The sequence below is a fragment of the Crocodylus siamensis genome, chromosome 1, assembly GCF_052110815.1.
Source record: "Crocodylus siamensis isolate JL-2025a chromosome 1, ASM5211081v1, whole genome shotgun sequence".
Taxonomy (NCBI): Eukaryota; Metazoa; Chordata; order Crocodylia; family Crocodylidae; genus Crocodylus; species Crocodylus siamensis.
In genome coordinates this window covers 246,563,882-246,584,316 of record NC_143395.1, presented here as the reverse complement: position 1 = coordinate 246,584,316, position 20,435 = coordinate 246,563,882, and the positions used below count along the sequence as shown (strand labels likewise).

Genomic DNA, 20,435 nt, shown 5'->3' with positions numbered 1-20,435 from the left:
TTTATAATTTGGGGTCCAAGCCAACTTGTTTAAGTCTCCAGACTAACAGCCTAAAATTAACAGGGTAAAAACTCAGTCATTTTAAGTTTATGATTTTTTGCTTAAAAAGCCAGGCAGGGACATATTCTGGGGATTATTTTTTTGCTTTTAAATAGAAAGCCCATAGTTAGCTGCTCACAATTTATCCATATCTTCAGGCGTGATGCATAGGGGGTGCACATGCACCCCCTGAAAGCGCCAGTGCACCCTGTCAGGCCACACTCTCTGTTTAGCCAGTGTGTAGGGGGGCAGGCAGGAGCACCAGTGCCTCCTCTGTGAGCACCAGCCAGGAAGCGGGGCCACCAGCAAAAGTAGCTGCGCCACTTCCAGAAGTGGCCATAGATGACCCCCCCACCCTCCAGGCCAGCAGGATTGGTTGCTGACTGGTGTTAGGGGGGGCACATGCCCCTCATGACTCAAGAGGCACCAGACACCCATGCATATCTTGTTGCCACTTAAGGAGACCTGAGTGAGAAGGGAACAGAAAACAGGCATTTCTTTATGCTACAGCTCACATGAGGACATGCAAAGCATGGCCCAGATGGTTTCCTCTTTCTTTCCACAGATCTGTGTACATAAGGAACCCTCTGTACACCTGTACAACTCTCTGTATTGCACCATTTCTTTGGAGTTCAGGGTCAGCAAGTAGAGAGAAAGAATATCTGCCTAGGCCAAAGGGGAAGCCAGGGTGCACATGGTACAGCATGAAGCCAACCAGGCCCTGCCACATATGGTTCCTACTCCACAGCCAGAACCCACATGGCTCAGCATGGAGCTAACCCTGCCTAGCCCAGTATCACGTAGTTCCTGCTTGGCTCTTACTGTGCCAGGGGAATACCCATCACTCTTGATGATCATTTGGCCCCAGGTTGTATTATAGGGGCAGGCAATTATTTCAGGTGGAGTGTAGGTAAGCTGTCGAGGGCTGCATGGGTAGCTCCAACCCCCTGACAGTTGCCCTGTCCTATGGTCACTATCTTGGGGACCCAAAGTCCTTCCCCTAATCCCTGACTTTTGCCACCAGAATTCCCTCCCCTTGCCCTGGAAGTACTCATTTTGGGGGTGGGGTGCCATCCTGAAACTGGAAAAAAATGGAAAAAAAAAGTGGGTGTATGTGGGAGCATATATGTGGGGTGTGGGTATGATAGAGGTGGAAGTGTGTGTGTGGGGGCTGTGGGAGCATATGGGTGTATTTGAGAGTATGGTAGGGGTGGTGGGGTGGGAGGGTGTCAGTGTGTCTGTGGATATGGTGACGGGTGTGGGAGTGTGTGTGCGGTTATGGCGGGGGTGGGACTGTCAGGGCTGTGGAAGGCTATTAATGTGTGTGCAGATATGGTGGGGGTGAGAGTGTACAGTTATGGTGGGGTGTGGGAGTGTGTTGTGGGGGCTGTGAAAGGGGTTGTGTGTGTCTTGGCGGTATGGTGGGAAGTGGGGTATAGTGGTAGGAGGTAGGGACATGCAGGGCTGGACTGGTTCATGCTGTGCCACCTGGCAGGGGTGACACATAGGGGATACACGTGCACCCCCTGAGATCACCAGTGCACCCTCTGTCTATCTGCGCTCCATGTTTAGCCAGTGGGCAGAAGGGCAGGCAGAAGCACCAGTGCCCCCCCTGCAAGTGCCAGCTGGGGAGAAGCTGCCATCAAAAGTGACCGTGCTGCTTCTTGAAGTGGCTGCAGGAGTTCCAGAAGCGGCACAGCTGCTTCTACGGTGAGTGAAATCAGCTGCCAGGGGACATGCCCTGGCCAGTGAGATTGGGTGCCGAGGAACCGTCCCCCCCCACCCCCAAGTCACTGACTGGTGTCAGGGGGGCCACATGCCATCTTGCAGCTGGGAACTGCATGGCACAGCACAGAGCCAACCTGGCCTAGCCCACCTGGGTAGCACAAGGTTCCTGGCTACATAGCCGGGACCTGCATGGCACAGCAGGAGCCAGCCCAGCCTGGCAGCATGTGGTTCCTGGCTGCATGGCAGAGACCAACATGGCACGGCCTGAAGATAGCTAGGCCCAGCCTAGTGGCAGGCTAGAGTGCCAGGAGCCATGGGAAGTCCTGTGCCATCAGGCTGTGCCAGCTCCACACTTGTGGTGCTCCTGGCACTCTAGCTGGGGTGGAGGCACAACCAGAACCCAAGCTGCTTGCTCTTGCAGCCAGCAGCTCCTGCCACCAGTGCCTCATTAGCTTTCAGACAGGCAGCAACTGGAGGGTATTAGTTGTTTAAATTTTAGAGGGGCCCTGTGGGCTGGATTTGGCCCATATTTTGCTCTCCCCTGGTTTATAAGTTAGGAAAAAATAAATAAAGTTCAGAGTGAACTGAGTCTGACTCCAGTCTGTAGCTCTGGCATTGTATAGAAATGGCTCATCTCAAAATGTTCTTAGCTGGTTTGTGTGGAGCTCCGAGTCATCCAGAGCTAAATGTCATTGATTGGGTGGGCCTAAACTGGTTTCATGGAGCACATCTACCAGTTGTGGCTTTTTCAAACTGGCACAAGGTCATTTTTTCACCATTTAAACAATGTATTTATCCATCTCCTTTCTATGATCCATTCAGAATTCCTCAAGTCCTGCATAGCTATATGAAAGATGACCCCTTGAATTCTTCAGATATTCCAGAGCCTTGTCACATCATTCCATAACAACAGCAGATACTCCACATAGGTGTTTTGCAAACAGGCAAGAAATGGTCCTTCTGTCAGGGTGTTTATAATTTAAGAGGCTGATCTGTTATGTAACTTAGGGGAGCAAATATCTACATCAACATGGGGCCCCACCAAAGTCAAGTCAAGAGCTACAAATGAATACAAAAAACAATTTTCTATGATTCTATAGGATGGGAAGCAACTTCAGGAAGTCACCAGTCTAACCCCCTGCTCAAAGCAGAGCCATCCCCCAACTAGATTATCCAAGCCAAAGCTTTGTCTAGCTGGGTCTTAACAACCTCCAAGGATGGAGACTCCATAACCTGATCACCTGCACAGAGCAAACTGTAATGTGAGAGACAAAGCAGTCATCATACAAATGAAAGTAGTGATATGCCGCAAGAAGATAAGCAATTAAGTGGTGCACTCAGAGCCAACCTAAGCAGAGTGCGGGCTGAAGAAGCTGCCACCACCATCGGGGGGGGAGGGGGGTGTTGCAAGCCGCTGGATGTGGAGCTGCCACTGCTCCACCCAGCTCCGCGGGGTCCCGGGCAGTTGCTCCGATTCACACCCCCCCAGGGACAGCCCTGTGTGCACTTTATTCTACCCTTGTAGCATCATGCTTATAAAGGCAATGGGGACCAAATCATGGGTCTCTTAATTCCTTAACATAGGTCTCTATGTATTAGGCTAAAAGTTTCATGTCAGTTCACTAGGGCTGTTGCAACCATACAATCTCAGTGTGTTCTAGCTGACTAACAATTCACAAAATAAACCCAGAGATTTCAAATATCTACTGCGTCAAAGAACTTCTGAGCTGTTGTGGTCTTTTGGAGTTTTTTGCAACATAAAAATTGCCCTACTATTTTTCTGTAGTCAAAAAAATCAAGGGAAAGCAAAGAGCTGGTATTTTCTGAAGAATACTTTTAGTCTATGAAGGGTAAGAATCACTGGTTTAAAGATAAAGGAGGGATCTCCAAGTGTAGAGGTCTGCATAGAGGCACAAATATGAGTGGCAGAGGATAGAAGGGAAGCCCACAATGAGTCTTGCCTGTGGGCAAGAAATATCCTTGTTGCTTCAAACTGTATCCTAAGCTTGAGAGCAAAGGGAAATAACATTGGCAAGCAAGAGACTCAAAGGTGGTAAGTGACAGCAGAACATGGCACTAGTGCAGCAAGCAGAATAATTCCATTGTCTGTCCTTTGTCTAGAAGGGCTGACTACTGTAATTATTGTAATTAATGAAGCATGATTTGACTTAATGTAGAATAAATTACAATGTACAGTGTGCATGGAGCATGTTTTGTAAGCACTTTTATACTTCAGTGCTAATTAACTCAGACTGTTCAACTCTGTCAGGTTATGGAACATCAGTACATCCTGCACTATATGGGGTAAGCAATCAGTTCAGAACAAATGACTTAATGTTCTTAACACAATATATTTTTCAGTCAACAGCTGCTGCTTGGTACCAAGCCCACTCAGTATAGAGCACATCCAAAATCTCAGATATTTATGTTAAAAATCTGGCATTCCTAATGCAAATTTGGCTTCCTGGGACCACATTAATCTGGCATATCTACCCGTTTAACAAAAGCTAATGTTCAGATTTAGGCTTTTCAGTTTTGTCTTCCAGGTTATGAGAGATCAAGTTGTAAATTAATTATTCATAAAGCCATTGTGTTTCCTTGATATCATTTGATTCAGTCACAATTTTAATATATGAATAATTTAGGCCCTTGAAGTGCTGAGAGGACTATACAGGCCCCCACACAGAGCTTCAATGAGTTCATGGGTAGAAACAATATACCAAAAAAATGCTCAGCACATGGATGAACTTGACTTGCTGGGGAGGAATCAACCTGACTCTGTCAGAGAAATCATTCCTCACCAACCTACTACAGCTTTTAAGGATGTCAATAAGCAGGTAGATTGGGGTGATCCAACTGACACTGTATATTTGGATTTCCAAAAAGCATTCAACAAGGACCCCATCAGAGCCTCTTGACTAAATTAGATGGTCATGGGATTAAAGGGAATGTCAATTTGTGGATTAGAAAGTGGCTCAAAGAGAAAACAAAGCATATAAATGGTCTGTTTTCAGGATAGAAAGAAGTAAACAGCAGGGTCCCCCAAGGATGTGTGTTGGGACCAGTGCTGTTTAAATAAATGATCTGGAAAAGGGGGTGAGTAGTAAGGTGACCAAATTTGCAGATGACAAAATTTTTTCAAGTTGTATAGATCAAGGTGGACTGTGAGAAACTACAGAAGGATCTGGCATGACAGAGAATAGGCAACTAAATGACAGATGAAACTCAGTGTAGATAACTGTAAAGTGATGCATCTGGGAAAAAATAACCTAAACTATACCTATCACTCTGATGGGCTCTACTCTACATTAGGTGTTATCACACAGGAAAGAGATCTGGGAATAATTATGGACAGTTTGCTAAAATTGCCAGCTCAGTGCTCAGCAGCCATCAAAAAGGCAAACAAAATGTTAGGAATTACTAAGGAGGGAATTGTGAACAAAACAGAAAGTATCATTATGCCTCTTCATAAATCCATGGTGTGTCCGTCCAGATGTTGAATACTGTGTCCTGTTCTGATCCTCACATCTCAAAAAGGATACTGAAGAACCAAAGGTGGTATAAAGAAGGGCAAGAATGATTAGTGATATGGAGCAAGTTCCATATGAGGAGAGACTAAAGAGGACAGGCATATTTAGTTTAGAAAAGTGATGCTGCTGGGGGACACGCAATAAAGGTTTACAAAATACTAAATGGCAAAAAGAAAGTTAACAGGGATTTATTATTTACTCTCTCATGCAATACAAAAACTAGGGGTGAGGAAATTAAATTATTAGATAGTAAGTTTAAAACTAACCAAAGGAAGTTCTTTTGCACACCGCATATAATTAAAGTGTGGAACTCACTGCCATCAGATGTTGTAGAAGCTGACAGTTTAGCCAGATTCAGGAAAAAAAACAAAAAAAGAAAAAGATTGGACAAATTCTTGGAGAAAAGGGGTATCAGTAGCATGGAAGTTAAGGATACAGCCTCTGAATGAGAACTTCAGGGACATTAAAGGCTGGAGGCTGCAAGTGAGAGGAACAGTGGGAAAAAGCTCTGGTCACACCTTTTACTCTCCTTTTCAGCACCTACTCCACCCCTGTGACATAGGATATTGGGCAAGATGGATCTATGGTCTGACCCAGTAAATGGTGAATCTTATGTTCTCCCTTTGCAAAATGCGCACATCTTATTTTAAATGTTAGTCTTTGCTTTCTCTTAGTTTGAAATCTGAACTAAGCACAGACTATGATTGCTTTCTCAGTTCTGTCAAGAACTCCCTGTGCTCAGTCAAGTTATGCACATTTGTATTGAAGTAAAGCTTTATCTTTTGCAACACTTCAGTGTTAAAAGGACACTGCAATTTGGGACAACAGCTCTTACAACGTTTTTCAGTAGTTAAGCAATGATTAGTTAATGGCAAATATAAATTAAGTACTTACTAACCTTGATTACTTTGCATTCTGACCAAAGGAGTTTTAAAGAAAAGGTTTATTCCTAATCTAAAGAAATCTTTGACATATATTACTAAAAAGACAGTTTCTGCTTCCCCACCAGAAAACTATCACGCTTATCTGATTTTTACTTTGACTAGTTTCTTGCCAGTTGGACTTCAGGCTATCTAATTCATTACCTCAAAGCGATATAGTAAGTCTATAACTTAGCAGAGTATATGAATGCATATGTACATAAATACACAGTGTACCTCAGGAGTATGTAGGTAAACAGATGGATTTACATTTCAATTGCGCTCCCTTGATACTTGGTCACTCCATATTAGCTTGGTCCTTCAAGATGCTCCAAATTACAGTAGTTGTGATTGGGACAGGGCACCTCTAAAATGTTTGGCAACTATGGGGAGGCACTTGGAAGTGCCTCCTTCACCATGTCTTTTTCCTCCGAACCACAGTCTGTCAGATCCTGTACTGTTCGCCAGATCCACCTGTTGCAAGGTCAGCCTCTCATAGCTGGTTGAACCTGACAGAGTGCCTTTGCTCTGTCAGCATTGTCTAAAACTTATCTAAAATAGGAGAAAACTAGACCAATAAATCTTTTCCAGCTTTATCATTTCATCATTACTTTCACACCGCTTGCTCCTTTTCCTGTACAATTAAGACTTCAAAAGTAAAGATAATGCGATGAATTGATGCCGCTTATGGCACAACTAGATTAGCAGATTATGCTATAACATACTTGTGCTGTATCCGTCATAATACAATGTTTTATTAAAAGTGTATGAGAAAATTTACAGGCTTGGAATACAAAGTAGCAAAATTATTTCAAAGAAGCATGTTTATAAAAGGTTTATATTTATAACAGAATTAAGAGCATCATCACAGTACTTAAATAGAAGGCACATTTCCTATAAAAAGTCCAGTCTTCAGGCTCACTCTAAACTTAAAAAAACTGCAAGTGAATTTAACTTAAGCACCAAAATACATTTATGCTACCTGAGTTGATTTGTGTAAACTTCGATTGTTATTTTGTCAAAATGTTTTTCATAGATTGTTTAAAATAGTTCTGAGTTTTAAAAGTCACATTTCAAATTTTGTATTATAAATTAATAGAAAGGATTGCTACTTAAAATAAAAAAAAATACAGATTCGGCTCTAAGTGAAATAGGTAAAGAACAAAAACAATACTTCATTTCACAACAGACTTCAGTTTATCCGTACTTGAAATTCATGGGGAAAATGGTGCCTGTTTCTTCATGTTTATACCACTGTTATGTCACGAATCTTGTATGCGATGGTATGCTGTAAAAAAGTGAACATTATTAATTTATAAAAAGGTGCTACACTGGTACAATTAAGTAAATTTGTAACCAAGATAAACACTAAATTAAGTCAAATAATGCTAAATTTAATACAGCTGAAAATCAATGGCGTTATCCTTACATACAATCACTGTAAAGTAGTGGAGAACAAGACCCATTCGCAATAGAAATCTAGAACCTGTTTGTGCTACTATGGAAGTCAATGGAGTTTTGTAACTGCCTTTCATGACAGAAAATAGGATCAGACACTTGCCGTCTTCATCTAACAGCTGCCACAAAATGATCTACACTACAGCATCTCTTCTACTATTGTTATCAAACCCATTTTTAAATCACAAGCAAGAGGTCTCCTGGCATTTCCGCATTCATCACTGTCCTGCAGACATTTTTGTGAATTAAAATTTTGTGAAATAAAATTACCTTACCTTAATTTCATGCTATCATTTCTAAATACCAATTGTTTTGCCCTTAAAATTCTGTTTGTGATATCCTTCTAAATACTTATTATAGTTACTAAGTCCTTCCCCATCAATCTTGGTATTTAGTCACATTAATCATACTTACGATGTTTTTTTAGTTTATTTGAACTGTTGTTTATAATTCAGTCCTATCAGTCACTGAATCATTTTGGTTAGTTGTCTATGGATACTGTGGTCTCCAAAAATTAATGCAATGCTCTAGTTCAATTCATCTGAAAAGGAGCAATCACCTCTTAGCTCTGTGACATGGCGTGCCATATAGCTTAGACCTATATGTAGAGCCACAACATAGCGTAACATCATCATATTGTCTGCTTTCACCCCTTCTGTCTTCTGGAAGTACTCATTTCCTGGAGTCCCCCTTCTACAAAAAACACCCTTTACTAGTTAATACCACCTACACAGCATATATGCAAAGATAACTAAGATTACTCAAGTGGCATTTTACTTTCATATATTCCATTTCCAAATGTATTAGGTGCCATTTTATTAATATTTTTCAGTACTCAATGAAGGTAAGCTACCTCAGTTCCATGTTATTTTTCAAAGTAACAAGCATACTAGCCATCTCTTTTCCTAGATCGTCAGTGAAGACACACAGACTGTACCTCTAATACTATATTACATCACTCCCCACTTTCCCAGTATTTGACACATTTGTTGAGTAAAACCCTCCAGCTGCATGCATCAGTGACAATTCCACAGATGTAAATTATATTTTCAAACACTACTTTGCTTTGTTCCCTTGATATACAGTATACATACTGTTTTGTACATCATCCCCCTCCCCTTCTCAGAAAACAAGGATCTTGTTCTGGGAAAGGCAGAATGAAGAAAAAAAAAAAGATTTTTTGCTGGAGCCACTGCTGAATGCAAGCTGCATGCAGGATAGGAAAAGTCTATTTTTCAGCCTAAAGCTGCTGCCAATTCAGTGGTGACTCTGTCAGGGTTAAAATTTTGACTGCAGAGCTTGCAAAGAGAGAATGAGCTGACTGAAGAGTAGAGACTATCACTTGTGTGTGCAACCAGAGCCCAGCATGGCGCCAGCCCCAGCAGTCATTTCCAGCATCCCCAAGTCTCTATTCCAGCATGGAAATCAGGTTCCTCACTTAAAATCAAACAAAACAAAAACTCACCTCAGTTTTGGATGCCTAATTTTGGGGGAAATGGTACATGTGGCTTGCATGCAGATATGGTGGTTTTGTAGTCATAAGAAACACTCTAAAGAAGGTGCATTCTTCCAAGAATCCTCCTGGGATTTACCTTGCAAATTTAGATTTCTCTCTTTATTATTTTTTCCAGTAATTTAGAAGGGATCAATCCATCACGCAAAAATAGTCAGGTATATTTGTCTTATGCTCTCTCTTTCTTTTTCAGAGTATAGGGATATTTTGTGTTAAAATACTGATTTACATTACACTCCATGTAATGCACCTATAAAAAGAAATCCAGACTAGGTCTTCTGGTTACATCCATGCTGTAGCCGGTTGCTGCCTCACAACCTTTTCACTTCAGCTTTTCCCCTTCCCTGAGCATCTCTCAGCAAGCCTCGGTAATATGCAGTCTTTAAACCCATTGGCCTTTGCTGCCTGGAGCGTGTCAGCATGACATAGTAATATACAGTCATTTAACAAAATTAAGCAAGTAAATGAAAATCCTTATTGTCTTTGACAGAGGGGTCTGCTGTGGCTTCAGCTTTCAAATCCCAGGCTTGTTCTCCTTGTAGCCAAGAAGTCTCCCATCCCTGGTGCTTCTCCTCTGCACCTCCCTCTGGTTCTGCCTACTCGGATTTTTGATCCTAGTAAGCCATTCCTTCATTAGACTTCACACAGCTGTACCACCTCAGCCAGCCTAGCTACCTCCTCTTATGGGGACAGACCACCGTGTTACATCTGCTGTAATTAGACTGAAAAATCTTGGGCATGCTCTTTATTATTTTGCCTGAGCAGTACCTAACAAAATAGAATCATAGCCCAGGTTGTTCTCTATTGTAGTACCATATTCCAAATAAGTAATAAATAATGTTTCCCAATGAAAGATTAAACTCCTGCCCCTTGAATCTGCCCCAGATGCTCAGCCCTCCTAGAAAAGCCTGCAAAGATGGTTGCCATTCAATGCACCAAGATGTTAACAGTTTCTGTCAAATAACATAGAAGGGATATGAATCTCAGAATCAAGGGCCCTCCATCATGCATGCCCTAGTCCCAATTCCTTTTATGAACAAATCTAGGTACAATTAACAAGACATTCCTATTCTGGTAAAAATATGTGAAATACACAGCGAACCTATTGTGATATTGTAAAACATTAGACTTTGGCTATGTGGATATTAAAAATGCAAATGAACTTGCAGTTAGGCATCAAAATAGGGATGTAGACAGGACTAGACAAGAAAAAAGTAGCAAGCTATGTTTTGCTCCGGTATCAGCAGGTACAAACTCCTATTAACAACTATTCCTAACAAACTAAATTGGGCCCAGCATTCCCAAGAGGAATTCCCTTTCAGATTATAATTGCTTCAAAAGCAAAATAAATTCTTAGCTGACATTTGGAGGATTAATGAACTGTTATTCACATCTGGGTTTTCAGTGGGTAAATTTCCATTTCTCAAGATTTTCCTATCCAAAGTTCTCTCATTCCTAAGACCTTCAACCTTTATTTTCCTTAACTCATCCTTCCCCTGCTGGTAAATCCCTTAAACAACAAGATGATAATGAAATAAACAATAATCAACAAGTGCATCATGAAAGTTCAGTTTTGGAGACATATAGTAGGTGGTTTTGTACAATCAGTGATAAAACATCCTTAGTTTTCCATGTTACAGATGGCAAGGCAAAAGAAATATTGCACCCAACAAAAGGCAATTTTATTTTAGATCTCATTAAAACATACAAAAGCCCTGAACTGAGCACTGGTAATTGACCAAAGGCAGATCATGACTTAGTTACACTGGAAGTGGTCAAACAGACAAGTCTGAACAAAAAATTGTATATGCACATAATTTTGTCGTTGCACAAGGAATGATTTCCAAAAGATTACGAAAATTGTAAGTGAAGACAACTGAGAAAGAAAAATAAACAATAAAAATGTAAATAAAAGTTGGGGGGTTAGCAATTAACTAAATAGACAAATTACAAAAAAACAATAGAACTGTGTAATGCCCATTTCACTGATGAAACAAAAGATATGCTTTAAAAAGAAAAAAAGATGTAGTTGTATCATATGAGAACTACAGTAATTTCTGTTCCAGTCCTAAAAGAATTGGCAATGTAATAAGATTCAGTGTACCATGGGAATTACTTAGTACTGGAAGTATGGTTAATGCCCAGGCCTGACTCAAGGAAGGCAAGCAGAATGACCTAAGCATAGACTTTTTAGCCTGGTATTAGTCCAGAGCAAAATAATGGGCACACTATGGGATTATGGAAATATTACTGTGGTCTTAAATTGATAAAACAGGCTCGTTGTAAAAGCATCTTCCCAGGGACAAAATATTTTGTACTAAAGAGCATTCTGGTGCAAAAAGGCTTAGAACAAATGGTTGGAACCTGAAGCAAAACAAATTATGATGAAAAGATAGACCATTATCTATCTTTAGATAATAACAGTGAAGGAGATTATTTAATGGAATAAATTATACAAAAGGAACTTATGAATTATACATCTCTTAATATCCTCAGATCAAGACTGAAGTACTTCCTGGAAAATATGGTTTAATCAAGTACAAGTTATGAGACTTGATAAAGGGGAAACTGAGTGCAATTTAACTGGGTACAGGAGGTCAGACTAGATTATCCAGAAGTCCCTTCTGGTCATAAATTTTGCTAAACTACATTAGTTTTCATGTTGTTGTAAATCTATTTTTAGAACAAAAGTGAGTTTAAACTCACAATTAATGTGGTATATTTCTATGGCTAGTGGAACAGTTAACAAAAATCATCTTTCCATGGTATCAGTATCTCATGGTACCTCAAAGGCACATTATCAACTTTAATAAAGACACTTGAAGCACTGGCGAGGCATTTTCTAGCATAGTAGGTCCATCTAGAGGCATCAACCCTCAAGAAAGTTGTAGAAAATTTAGAGCCCAATAGAGAACAATATTAGAGATCTAGAAAACAAAAGGAAAGCTTAGAACAAATGGGATTATTTTATTCAGAGAAAGAGGAGACTGAGGAGGAATTTTAAAACCTTCTTCAAATATCCAAAAGGTGATTTATACTCAGGATGGAGACAGACTAGTATCTGTGGCCACAGGGGATAGGACAAGTAAATGTTTTGTATTGCACAAGGGAAATTTAGGTGGTATATTAAGAATAACTTTATAACTATGAAGGTATTACTAAGCTTTGAAATACTGTAGTATCTCCATCTTTAGAAGTCTTTCAGAGTAAGTTAGATGAACATTTTTCAGATGGCTTAGATGGGGATGATTTAATCTTCCCAGCCTATTTTTCTGATTCTTGAGTGCTACTCATCCATAAAAGTTTTATATACATATTTACAGATGGAGAAACTGATGGAAATCAAGTGTGAAATCAAGCAGTGGCAGGATCAGGAAATGAGCCTATATCTCAAGTCCTACTCTAATGCACTGGACTAAGATCACATCTCCTCAGATATTATGCACACCATCTTAGAATCCTAAAAGACAGCATTCAACACACATAGAATTCTCTCATGCAGGGCCCCATTGGCATCAGTGAGGATCCCGCAGTTGCCACAATCTTTTTTTATGAACTATAAAGTGTATGATTGGGACCAGGAAGTTTAGATAAATGTGGTTTGGCCAGAACGGAGGATGCTGCCTGATCAAAATTTTCCTGTGCGCTGAAGTGACCCAATTTTTACTGTCAGCAGGTTACTGTTTATGCCCAAAGTGCTGATTAAAATTCCAGCATAACTAGGTGAACCAGAGACAGAGATGTTTTCACATTCAGACTCCTATTAAGAATTTTAAAGGCATAAAGAACACAGTGTCTTCCAGTTGCAGAATCTGGAAAACACAAAATAAAACCAACCAACAAACTAGTGGCTTTTCTGACAATTAGTCCCACTAGAAAAATATACATGCCTTTTACCAACATGTATATTGGACTAAGCCTAGGAAAAGGGGTTAAATTACATAGTAAAAATTAGCTGGTAGATTTGAACACTAACGAAAGTATTTTGGTACCAAGCAACGTAACTTTTAAACGTATACAAAAAAGGGAAATTAAAAATAAATGTACTCTTACTCACAGCTAACTTTTAAAATTTGTTGATGAACTAATTTCAATCAGAAATTTAATTTAATTAATTTTTTAGCGTCTTCTTTATCTTAAAGTTGTTACTGATGATGTAAGGCCTTGATGTTTTGTTTAACTGTGCAAGATGTGACATGAGAAGAACATACAGTAATAAGACAACAGTACAACCATATCACTTAAAAAAATTCTTGCCTTTTCTCATATATTCACTTTCCTGACACTTACCTGTTTTAATAATGGAAAAAAACAAACTGCCTCTTAGAATTGGGTACCAGACTGCTCCAGCAGGTAGTGGTGAGCAGTGGTTTGGAGAGCCTGGCTGGGCCAGGGACATCATCGGCAGCATGTAGGTACCTGCTTCCAGAGTCTGCTCTTTCCCTTGTTCCCCTTGCTGAAAGGGAGCCAAGCAGGGAAAGAGGAATCTGCGTGCTGCTGCTGTAGTCTCTAGCCAAGCTGGGCCTCCTGCACAGCAACTCCACATAGCTCCTAGCAGAAGAGGTGTAACTCTCAGCTCTTGCAGGCACTTGAAAGCTACAGAACCACTCCTGCTCCATATTGAAGGGAGCAATTGTGGCAGCGTCCAGATCCCTCCTTCCAATCTGTTCCTGGCCAGAGATGAGGGAGGGGCCAGGGGAGATAGGCAAGGAAGGAGGAACCTGTACATTGCTGAGCTGGACTCAGTACAGCTGCTCCCTGCAGCATGGGGTAAGAGCAGCTCTTGGGTTCCCCATGCACCCACATTAGTGAGGAAAACAGTGTGTGGGGGGGGAACGGGCAGGTGGGGAAGCAAGTGGTAGAGAGGCAGGCACTAGAGGGGCAAGGGGAAGGAGTCAAGCTGCCTCTTCCCCTTACCCCTGCTTCCCCTCCCCCACCCTCTGCCCCTGCTCTCCTGCCTGAAATTTGCCTCATCCCCCTGCACTGCTAAGACAATCCTCCAATAATTACATTCTAGACATGGAAAATTATATTTATAATTTGTAATTATAAGAAATTTATAATTTTCTTTATTTAGAAACTAATTATTGGGGGGAGGCCATCTTAAATTCAGCATCACCTTGGAACTGGGTACATTTGGTAACATTTTCAAATCAACCGCCTAATTTCATTACCCTATTTTAATTCTAAACACAATGCTGCTGAAATTTGATAGAGAAAAGTTTCGGAGGGGGTTGGAGACTAATGTATTTACTAATGCTTTTCAGATTACCTTGTTTCTCATACTTTTCTTGTTTATTCCTGGATTGTACCCTAAGGATTGAACAAATAAAGTTACCTGATCCAAATCTCACTAAAGCCAGAGGGAATCTTTCCACCAACTTCAATGGATTTTGGCTTAGACCTTAAATGTAATGATGCTTTATTAATGCCACACTTAAAAGATGGTAATTTGGTGGCAAGGCTAGTACTGCAACCTATTAATGCACAGTTTAAAATATACTGGTACTGTGAAATATTATTTTAGCATCAGATTCAATGATCACTTTGAATATTTATACTTATGTAAAAGAAACATTGTCAATTTGAAAAATCTTTGATAATGCTTCTAAAATTGTCTATTAACTACACTTAAAGATTATAAAGGAACATAATTGAAGTAAGAGGGGAAGATATGTCTAATTTGTTTTAATTTGCTGTCTGCTGGCGTCTTGTACATAGCCCCCATCTTGCAACTTGTTTTGCATAAACGGATTCTTTCACCCATGTTTTTATGCCCTGGTACAAGCAGAAGAGCTTTATATGAGTGGAGGAAAACCACCAACATGAAGAGGTATAAAATATAGGTATTTTCTTCCTTTATGAAGCAAACAAACAGAAAATAAAGGTGTAATTTACATTAAAGCTATTAATCATTTATAAATTGATGTTACAGCATACCGAAAGAAATATGTATTAGTTCTGTTTATGCAATAATCTCTTATAATTTCATAGTTTTGTAGTTTCTAGGGTCAGAAGGGACCTGAACAGATCAACAAGTCCAACCCCCTGCCCTGGGCAGGAATGAGTGCTGGGATCATAATACCCCAGCCAGATATCTATCCAACCTCCTCTTGAAGACCCACAAGGTAGGGTAGAGCACCACACCTGGGAGCCCATTCCAGAGCCTGGCAGCCCTAACCATAAAGTAATGCCTCCTGATGTCAAACCTGAACTTGCGCTCAATCAATTTGTGGCTGTTATTCCTTGTTATCCCAGGTGGTGCCCAGGGGAACAGAGCCTCACCTATTTTCTGCTGGTCCCCCCTGGTGAGTTTATAGATGGCCACCAGATCCCCTCTTGGTCTTCTCTTGTGGACGCTGAATAGATTCAGCTGGGTAGACTCAGCATCATAGATTCATGATGTAGCTGGACTTGTAACAATTGATTAATAGTAGAATAGTAGCTTTTATATGCAATCAGTTGATCATTTACTAGCCCTTTTATACTAGCTAGAGATATCCTCAGTTTTACCAACAATTCACTTTTTTTTCCTTCTGCAAAAATCAGAAAATATTATGAATCACAAATTCTACAGGACTTTTTCTTATTAACCAAGGGTTTTTTTAAATGCTTTAACATTGTTGTTGTGGGAGACGCTCAGTCCAATTAGCCTTACTATGTGTTTTTTTAAAGCGCGTAAACTTATAAATGAAACCAGAATTATAAAAATAGGTGCATATTCAAAAATTAATACATGAAGTCACTTAAAAAAAGTCCAGAACTTCTTTCTTAATACCAACAAAAGCTGTATTATCCAGCACTTTATCAACCAGAAAGCTCCACTAATCGGCATCTGAGGGACACAGCAAAAGCAAAACCAGAAGTCCTACTTCCAGTTTTGCCGCCACGAGCTGAGTTCGTCTTCTTCACTTCTTCTGCCCATGGCCTGGGGCAAAGCAGCCTACATGGGGGCCCCCCTCCGTGTCCCTTGGCACACGGATGCCAGGGAATGCACCGGATGGTGCACAGTTGATTAACTGGCATCCCCCATTCCCAGGGGATGCTGGATAACAGAGCGTTTGTTGTAAAATCTTTACAATCAATATTGAAGCACTGTCTGTGCATGAAAAGCAAAGTACATTGAATAAAACTTACAATCATCTAGTTATATTATTTTCATTAGCTTAAGATATCTAAACAAGATTATGAAAACATTACATCAGAATTTTAAAATTTAGTTTTAATACTGTGAGGCACTTAATTCACTGAATCATTTGAATAATTATTTTTTAAAATAGAAAAAGATCTAATTCTTTGAAGCACATTTATTGCACAAATGACTCCTACTGACTAGTACTGGAGTCAAGTGGTGTATTAGTATCTGACTGAGATAATATTCAGTACTGATATGTCATGTTATTTGTAAAGCATCTTAGATGGCTCTGGTACCATATAACATCTAAATGCCATCAACATAACAATGGACTATCACAAGGGACTGGACAGCAGGTAAAGATGTAATTTTTCAGGTAAGTTTATTTAATAAAAAAAAAAAAAATCTTCTGATAAATGTATGTGAGAAATCATGGTGCAGACCACTTGTTCTGGGGCAGTAGGGATACTGAGTGTTGGAAGCTCACTGCAGGGCATCTATTCCCTTTAACTTCTTGCCTAACCATACAACTGCCTTCAAATTTCCTTGTCCCTCAAAGCAGCTGGGTTTTTGTTATTTTAGTAGGTCACATTTACACATCACCAACACACATTCATTTTGTAATCTTTAATTGAATTTTCTACATTTGCATCGTCACCCAGCATTATTAATACATTCTCTCTCTATATATATAACTGAAAGCATTCGTGATAGTCACTAGACAAACAGGAATGAAAATTCTGAAATGCTCACATCATTACCTGTTTACAAGGTATGGGCAGGTAAGATGGAGGAAACATTTCAAAAGGTTTAAATTTACTAGCAGTAACTGTTTTGGATAAGATGTGTAGTATGTAGATGTAAAGCATCTAGGGCTAAGCATAAGTAAATAGTTCTTCTGAGACGCATTTCTTTTTATTTTTGCTTAAGAAAAAAGTTATATTACATGGATGATCGGCACCAAAGAGGAATATTTTTCTTCAAAACCTGTGCTTGCACCTTTAAAGTTTTGCCATGTAATATCATATTGTTTTTAAAATCTTGAAGAAATGTTTCTCCTCTTGACAGTTATGGAATTAAAAGCGATGGGAATGGACATTCTACTTACTCATAAAAAATACAGTGCTAGCTGCCACAACTTAAGTGCTTGACAGTGTTTCACAAACCACCAGCTGCGCCCCAGAGATGTCATCTAGTTTAAACATCAAAAGTAATTCTGTTTCTGCATTAACAATATTCTACACATTCCATGTCAAGTCTGTTGATGTTCCACCTGACCTAGTATGGTAGGTAGAAACCATAATGGAAGAAAAGATAAAAGTAATGAATGTATTTTGACAAGCGTACACTTTGTAGTGGGTCCTTGTATTTGTTTCTCATCAGTTGTAACAAACTTATTATATCTGTGAAAAACCTAGAGTGGCCAGTTCTTATTTTTCAGGCGCTAGAAGCCTGTATAGTGGAGATGAAGTTTTAGAACAGGAAACTATCAGTGTAAACTGTCGGTGGAGGAAATTCTCTCATCAACAAATATAATTCACAGTAAAACAAGAACTTGAAGTGTTCTTAAGGCTTCCTTATTTCTACAGCATATCATCTGCCAGCACACTATTAAGAATCAAAACAAATCATGTTTGCACAAAGGATTTTCTCTGATATTTATCTTACACTAACTTTTTTCTCAGAATGGAAGAAGGGCATTTGATGCTCAAAAGTTTGTCAAACAGCTTCCCAGCTATACAATGGGTCCAATGAAAGATATCACAAGAAATCCTTGCCTTTCAAACAAAACTGTCATAGATTCATAGATTGTAAGGCCAGAAGGGACCTTGGAAGATTATCAGGTCCAGCTCCCTGCACCAAGCAGGAAAGATAATGAGGTTAGGTGACTCCAGCAAGGTGACTCTCTACTCTCCTCTTGAAGATCCTTTTTGTCAAAACAAAGCATGTTTTAATAAAGTACATTTTCCCCCTCTATTGAATCAGGTCAGTAATTCACAATAGAAATTTGCTACCATTGTAAGACCTGACACAATGGGAGGGGTAGGAGAGGAGCTGAAATATCAACATACCTTCACTGATGTGTTGGTGTGAGCTTGGGGAAATTTACATTTTAAAACTTATGGAGGAGAATCTTGAATTTCATTTTTTTTTTTTTAAAAGAATTCCCAAACCATTTTCTGCTTTGGTGGGAGTGGGAGAGAGAAGACACAAAAAACATGAAAACAGATGCTGATTGATTACTATACGCTGAAGGTAACAGGCAGCTGGGAGGGATGCCAATCTGCAATGGTAGACTGAAGTGAGTTGGCAGGAGACCCGAATGAAAATAAAAAACTGTCAAAACAGTTTTCCATGGCAAAGTACTGTTTGAAATATTTCACTAAAACTTATTTAGAAAGTTAGAAAAATGTTTAGAAAATGTCAATATAGCCTGTTTTAACATTTTTGGGGGATATAAAGGTTTAGAAGCAATTTTTCATACTGAAATATTATTTAAAAGGTTAAAACCTAAAAATGATCAGAATTAAAATATTTTGATTAACCTGAAATTTAAAAAAAATGGAATTTTGTTTCCTAAAAATAAAGTAAGAACAGTCGGGGGGGGTGGGGGGGGAGTTGCCCCTGTCCCACAAATTTAAAAAAAATCGTAAATCAGGTTTATTCAACAGCTTAACTGTGCCTGGTGACCAGAATCTTGACAGTACCTGGCATTCCTATAGCTAGGGGCCTACTCAACTCAAAGAGGCAGACAGCCAATTTCATGGGCAGATTGCAGGGCCAGCTGCCATTTTCACAAGCCTTATCATGGTGCCCCACATGCCTCTGATTGGCCAATGGGCTCTAATGGCCCTGTAGCTGATTGGTGGAGAGGGCCATCTGTCACACAGCCTCACTCCTCAGTGCTGACTGGTGGAGAAGCAGGGCCACATGACAGGTTAGCCAATCTGTGACAAGAGGAGAGGGGGCAGCAACCATCTTGCCTGCTCCTCTTCAAGTCAGCAGCCCCCACTCCCCCAGCAGGCTGCATGGCCAGGAGGACTATTGGATCCCACTGGGTAGCTAGTATTTTATTTTTAGTAACTACCCCTTTACAATACCTCCCCCTCCACTTTCACACACACACAAACACGCACACGCTTTGTGAAATTCATGAAGTCGCAATTTGACTAGGTCCCTAGCTACAGCTCCTTCTCAAATCAGGGAAGACTTCCTCCTCCCTAAAATTCTTAACTCACCAGGGAACACTTCTAAGAGAGTATTTTTCCTGACACTTGAAAATAAATAGTTGGAGAATATACTTATGAATTGTTTTTAATGAAAAAGAATATTATAAATTTGCGGTACCTGATAAACAGAGCGCCGTTAGATTAGGAGGAGGAAGAGAAGAGAGAGAGATTTCTCTCTCAAGAATTATTACGCATTCATTGTGGATAATTTGAAGTTAAAAAGTTGGAAGCAGTATCAGTTTGTACATCTATCAAGGTCAAGGTCCCATCCTGATATACTCATTCAATGACAAATGCAGAACCAAAATACAGTACAAATGAGTGCTCTACAAACAAGTGCTCTACATCTTTGGTCTAACTTTGGTAAAAACTGGAGAAGCTGCCTTATTGCTTGCTTTGTTCACAACAAAATACTGCAAAAGTGAGCTGAATTAAGGGGACTTGAATTCAGAGCACTGGATAAATGGATAAAATAGAATTCCAAGGCCATTCAAATCAGTAGCAACTGAAAAGGTATTATGTGATGGCAGTTTTCTGACATGCAAGCAGAATTGGAATATTTATTCAGTTTCACATGATGGCCCTAGTGGGTTGGGTTTTTAATGGCTTAGAGAGGACCATACATATTTACATGTGAGAATTCAGGACTAGCTACCTAGTTCTTATGGATTTCAACTTCTGATGTAAGAGCCTGAATTAGGGAAAAGGAATGGGGATACAAACCAGAGTACAACCTCTGTGATTTTGTTTTGAAATGGAAAAAAAGAACTGACCAAGTGAGGAAACAGCTTGGGGGAAATGGAGCAATGTATTAATTCACTTAAACTTCAATCAAAATAGTTATATCCAGAATTTCTTAGTCTGCTTCAACAGCCAAAAAAA

At 39.9% G+C, this 20,435-nt stretch overlaps 1 protein-coding gene across 1 annotated transcript in view; it reads right to left on the bottom strand.

Moving 5' to 3' along the window:
* Positions 1 to 6,934: 6,934 nt before the first annotated feature.
* The window catches only part of CXADR (CXADR cell adhesion molecule), a 56,093-nt gene continuing 42,592 nt past the window's right edge, over positions 6,935 to 20,435 (bottom strand). Inside the window, exon 8 of the mRNA XM_090060152.1 lies at positions 6,935 to 7,505. Within this exon, the coding sequence (XP_089916278.1) occupies positions 7,464 to 7,505 (42 nt within the window). The 3' untranslated portion in view covers positions 6,935 to 7,463. The remainder of the gene's footprint in view (positions 7,506 to 20,435) is intronic.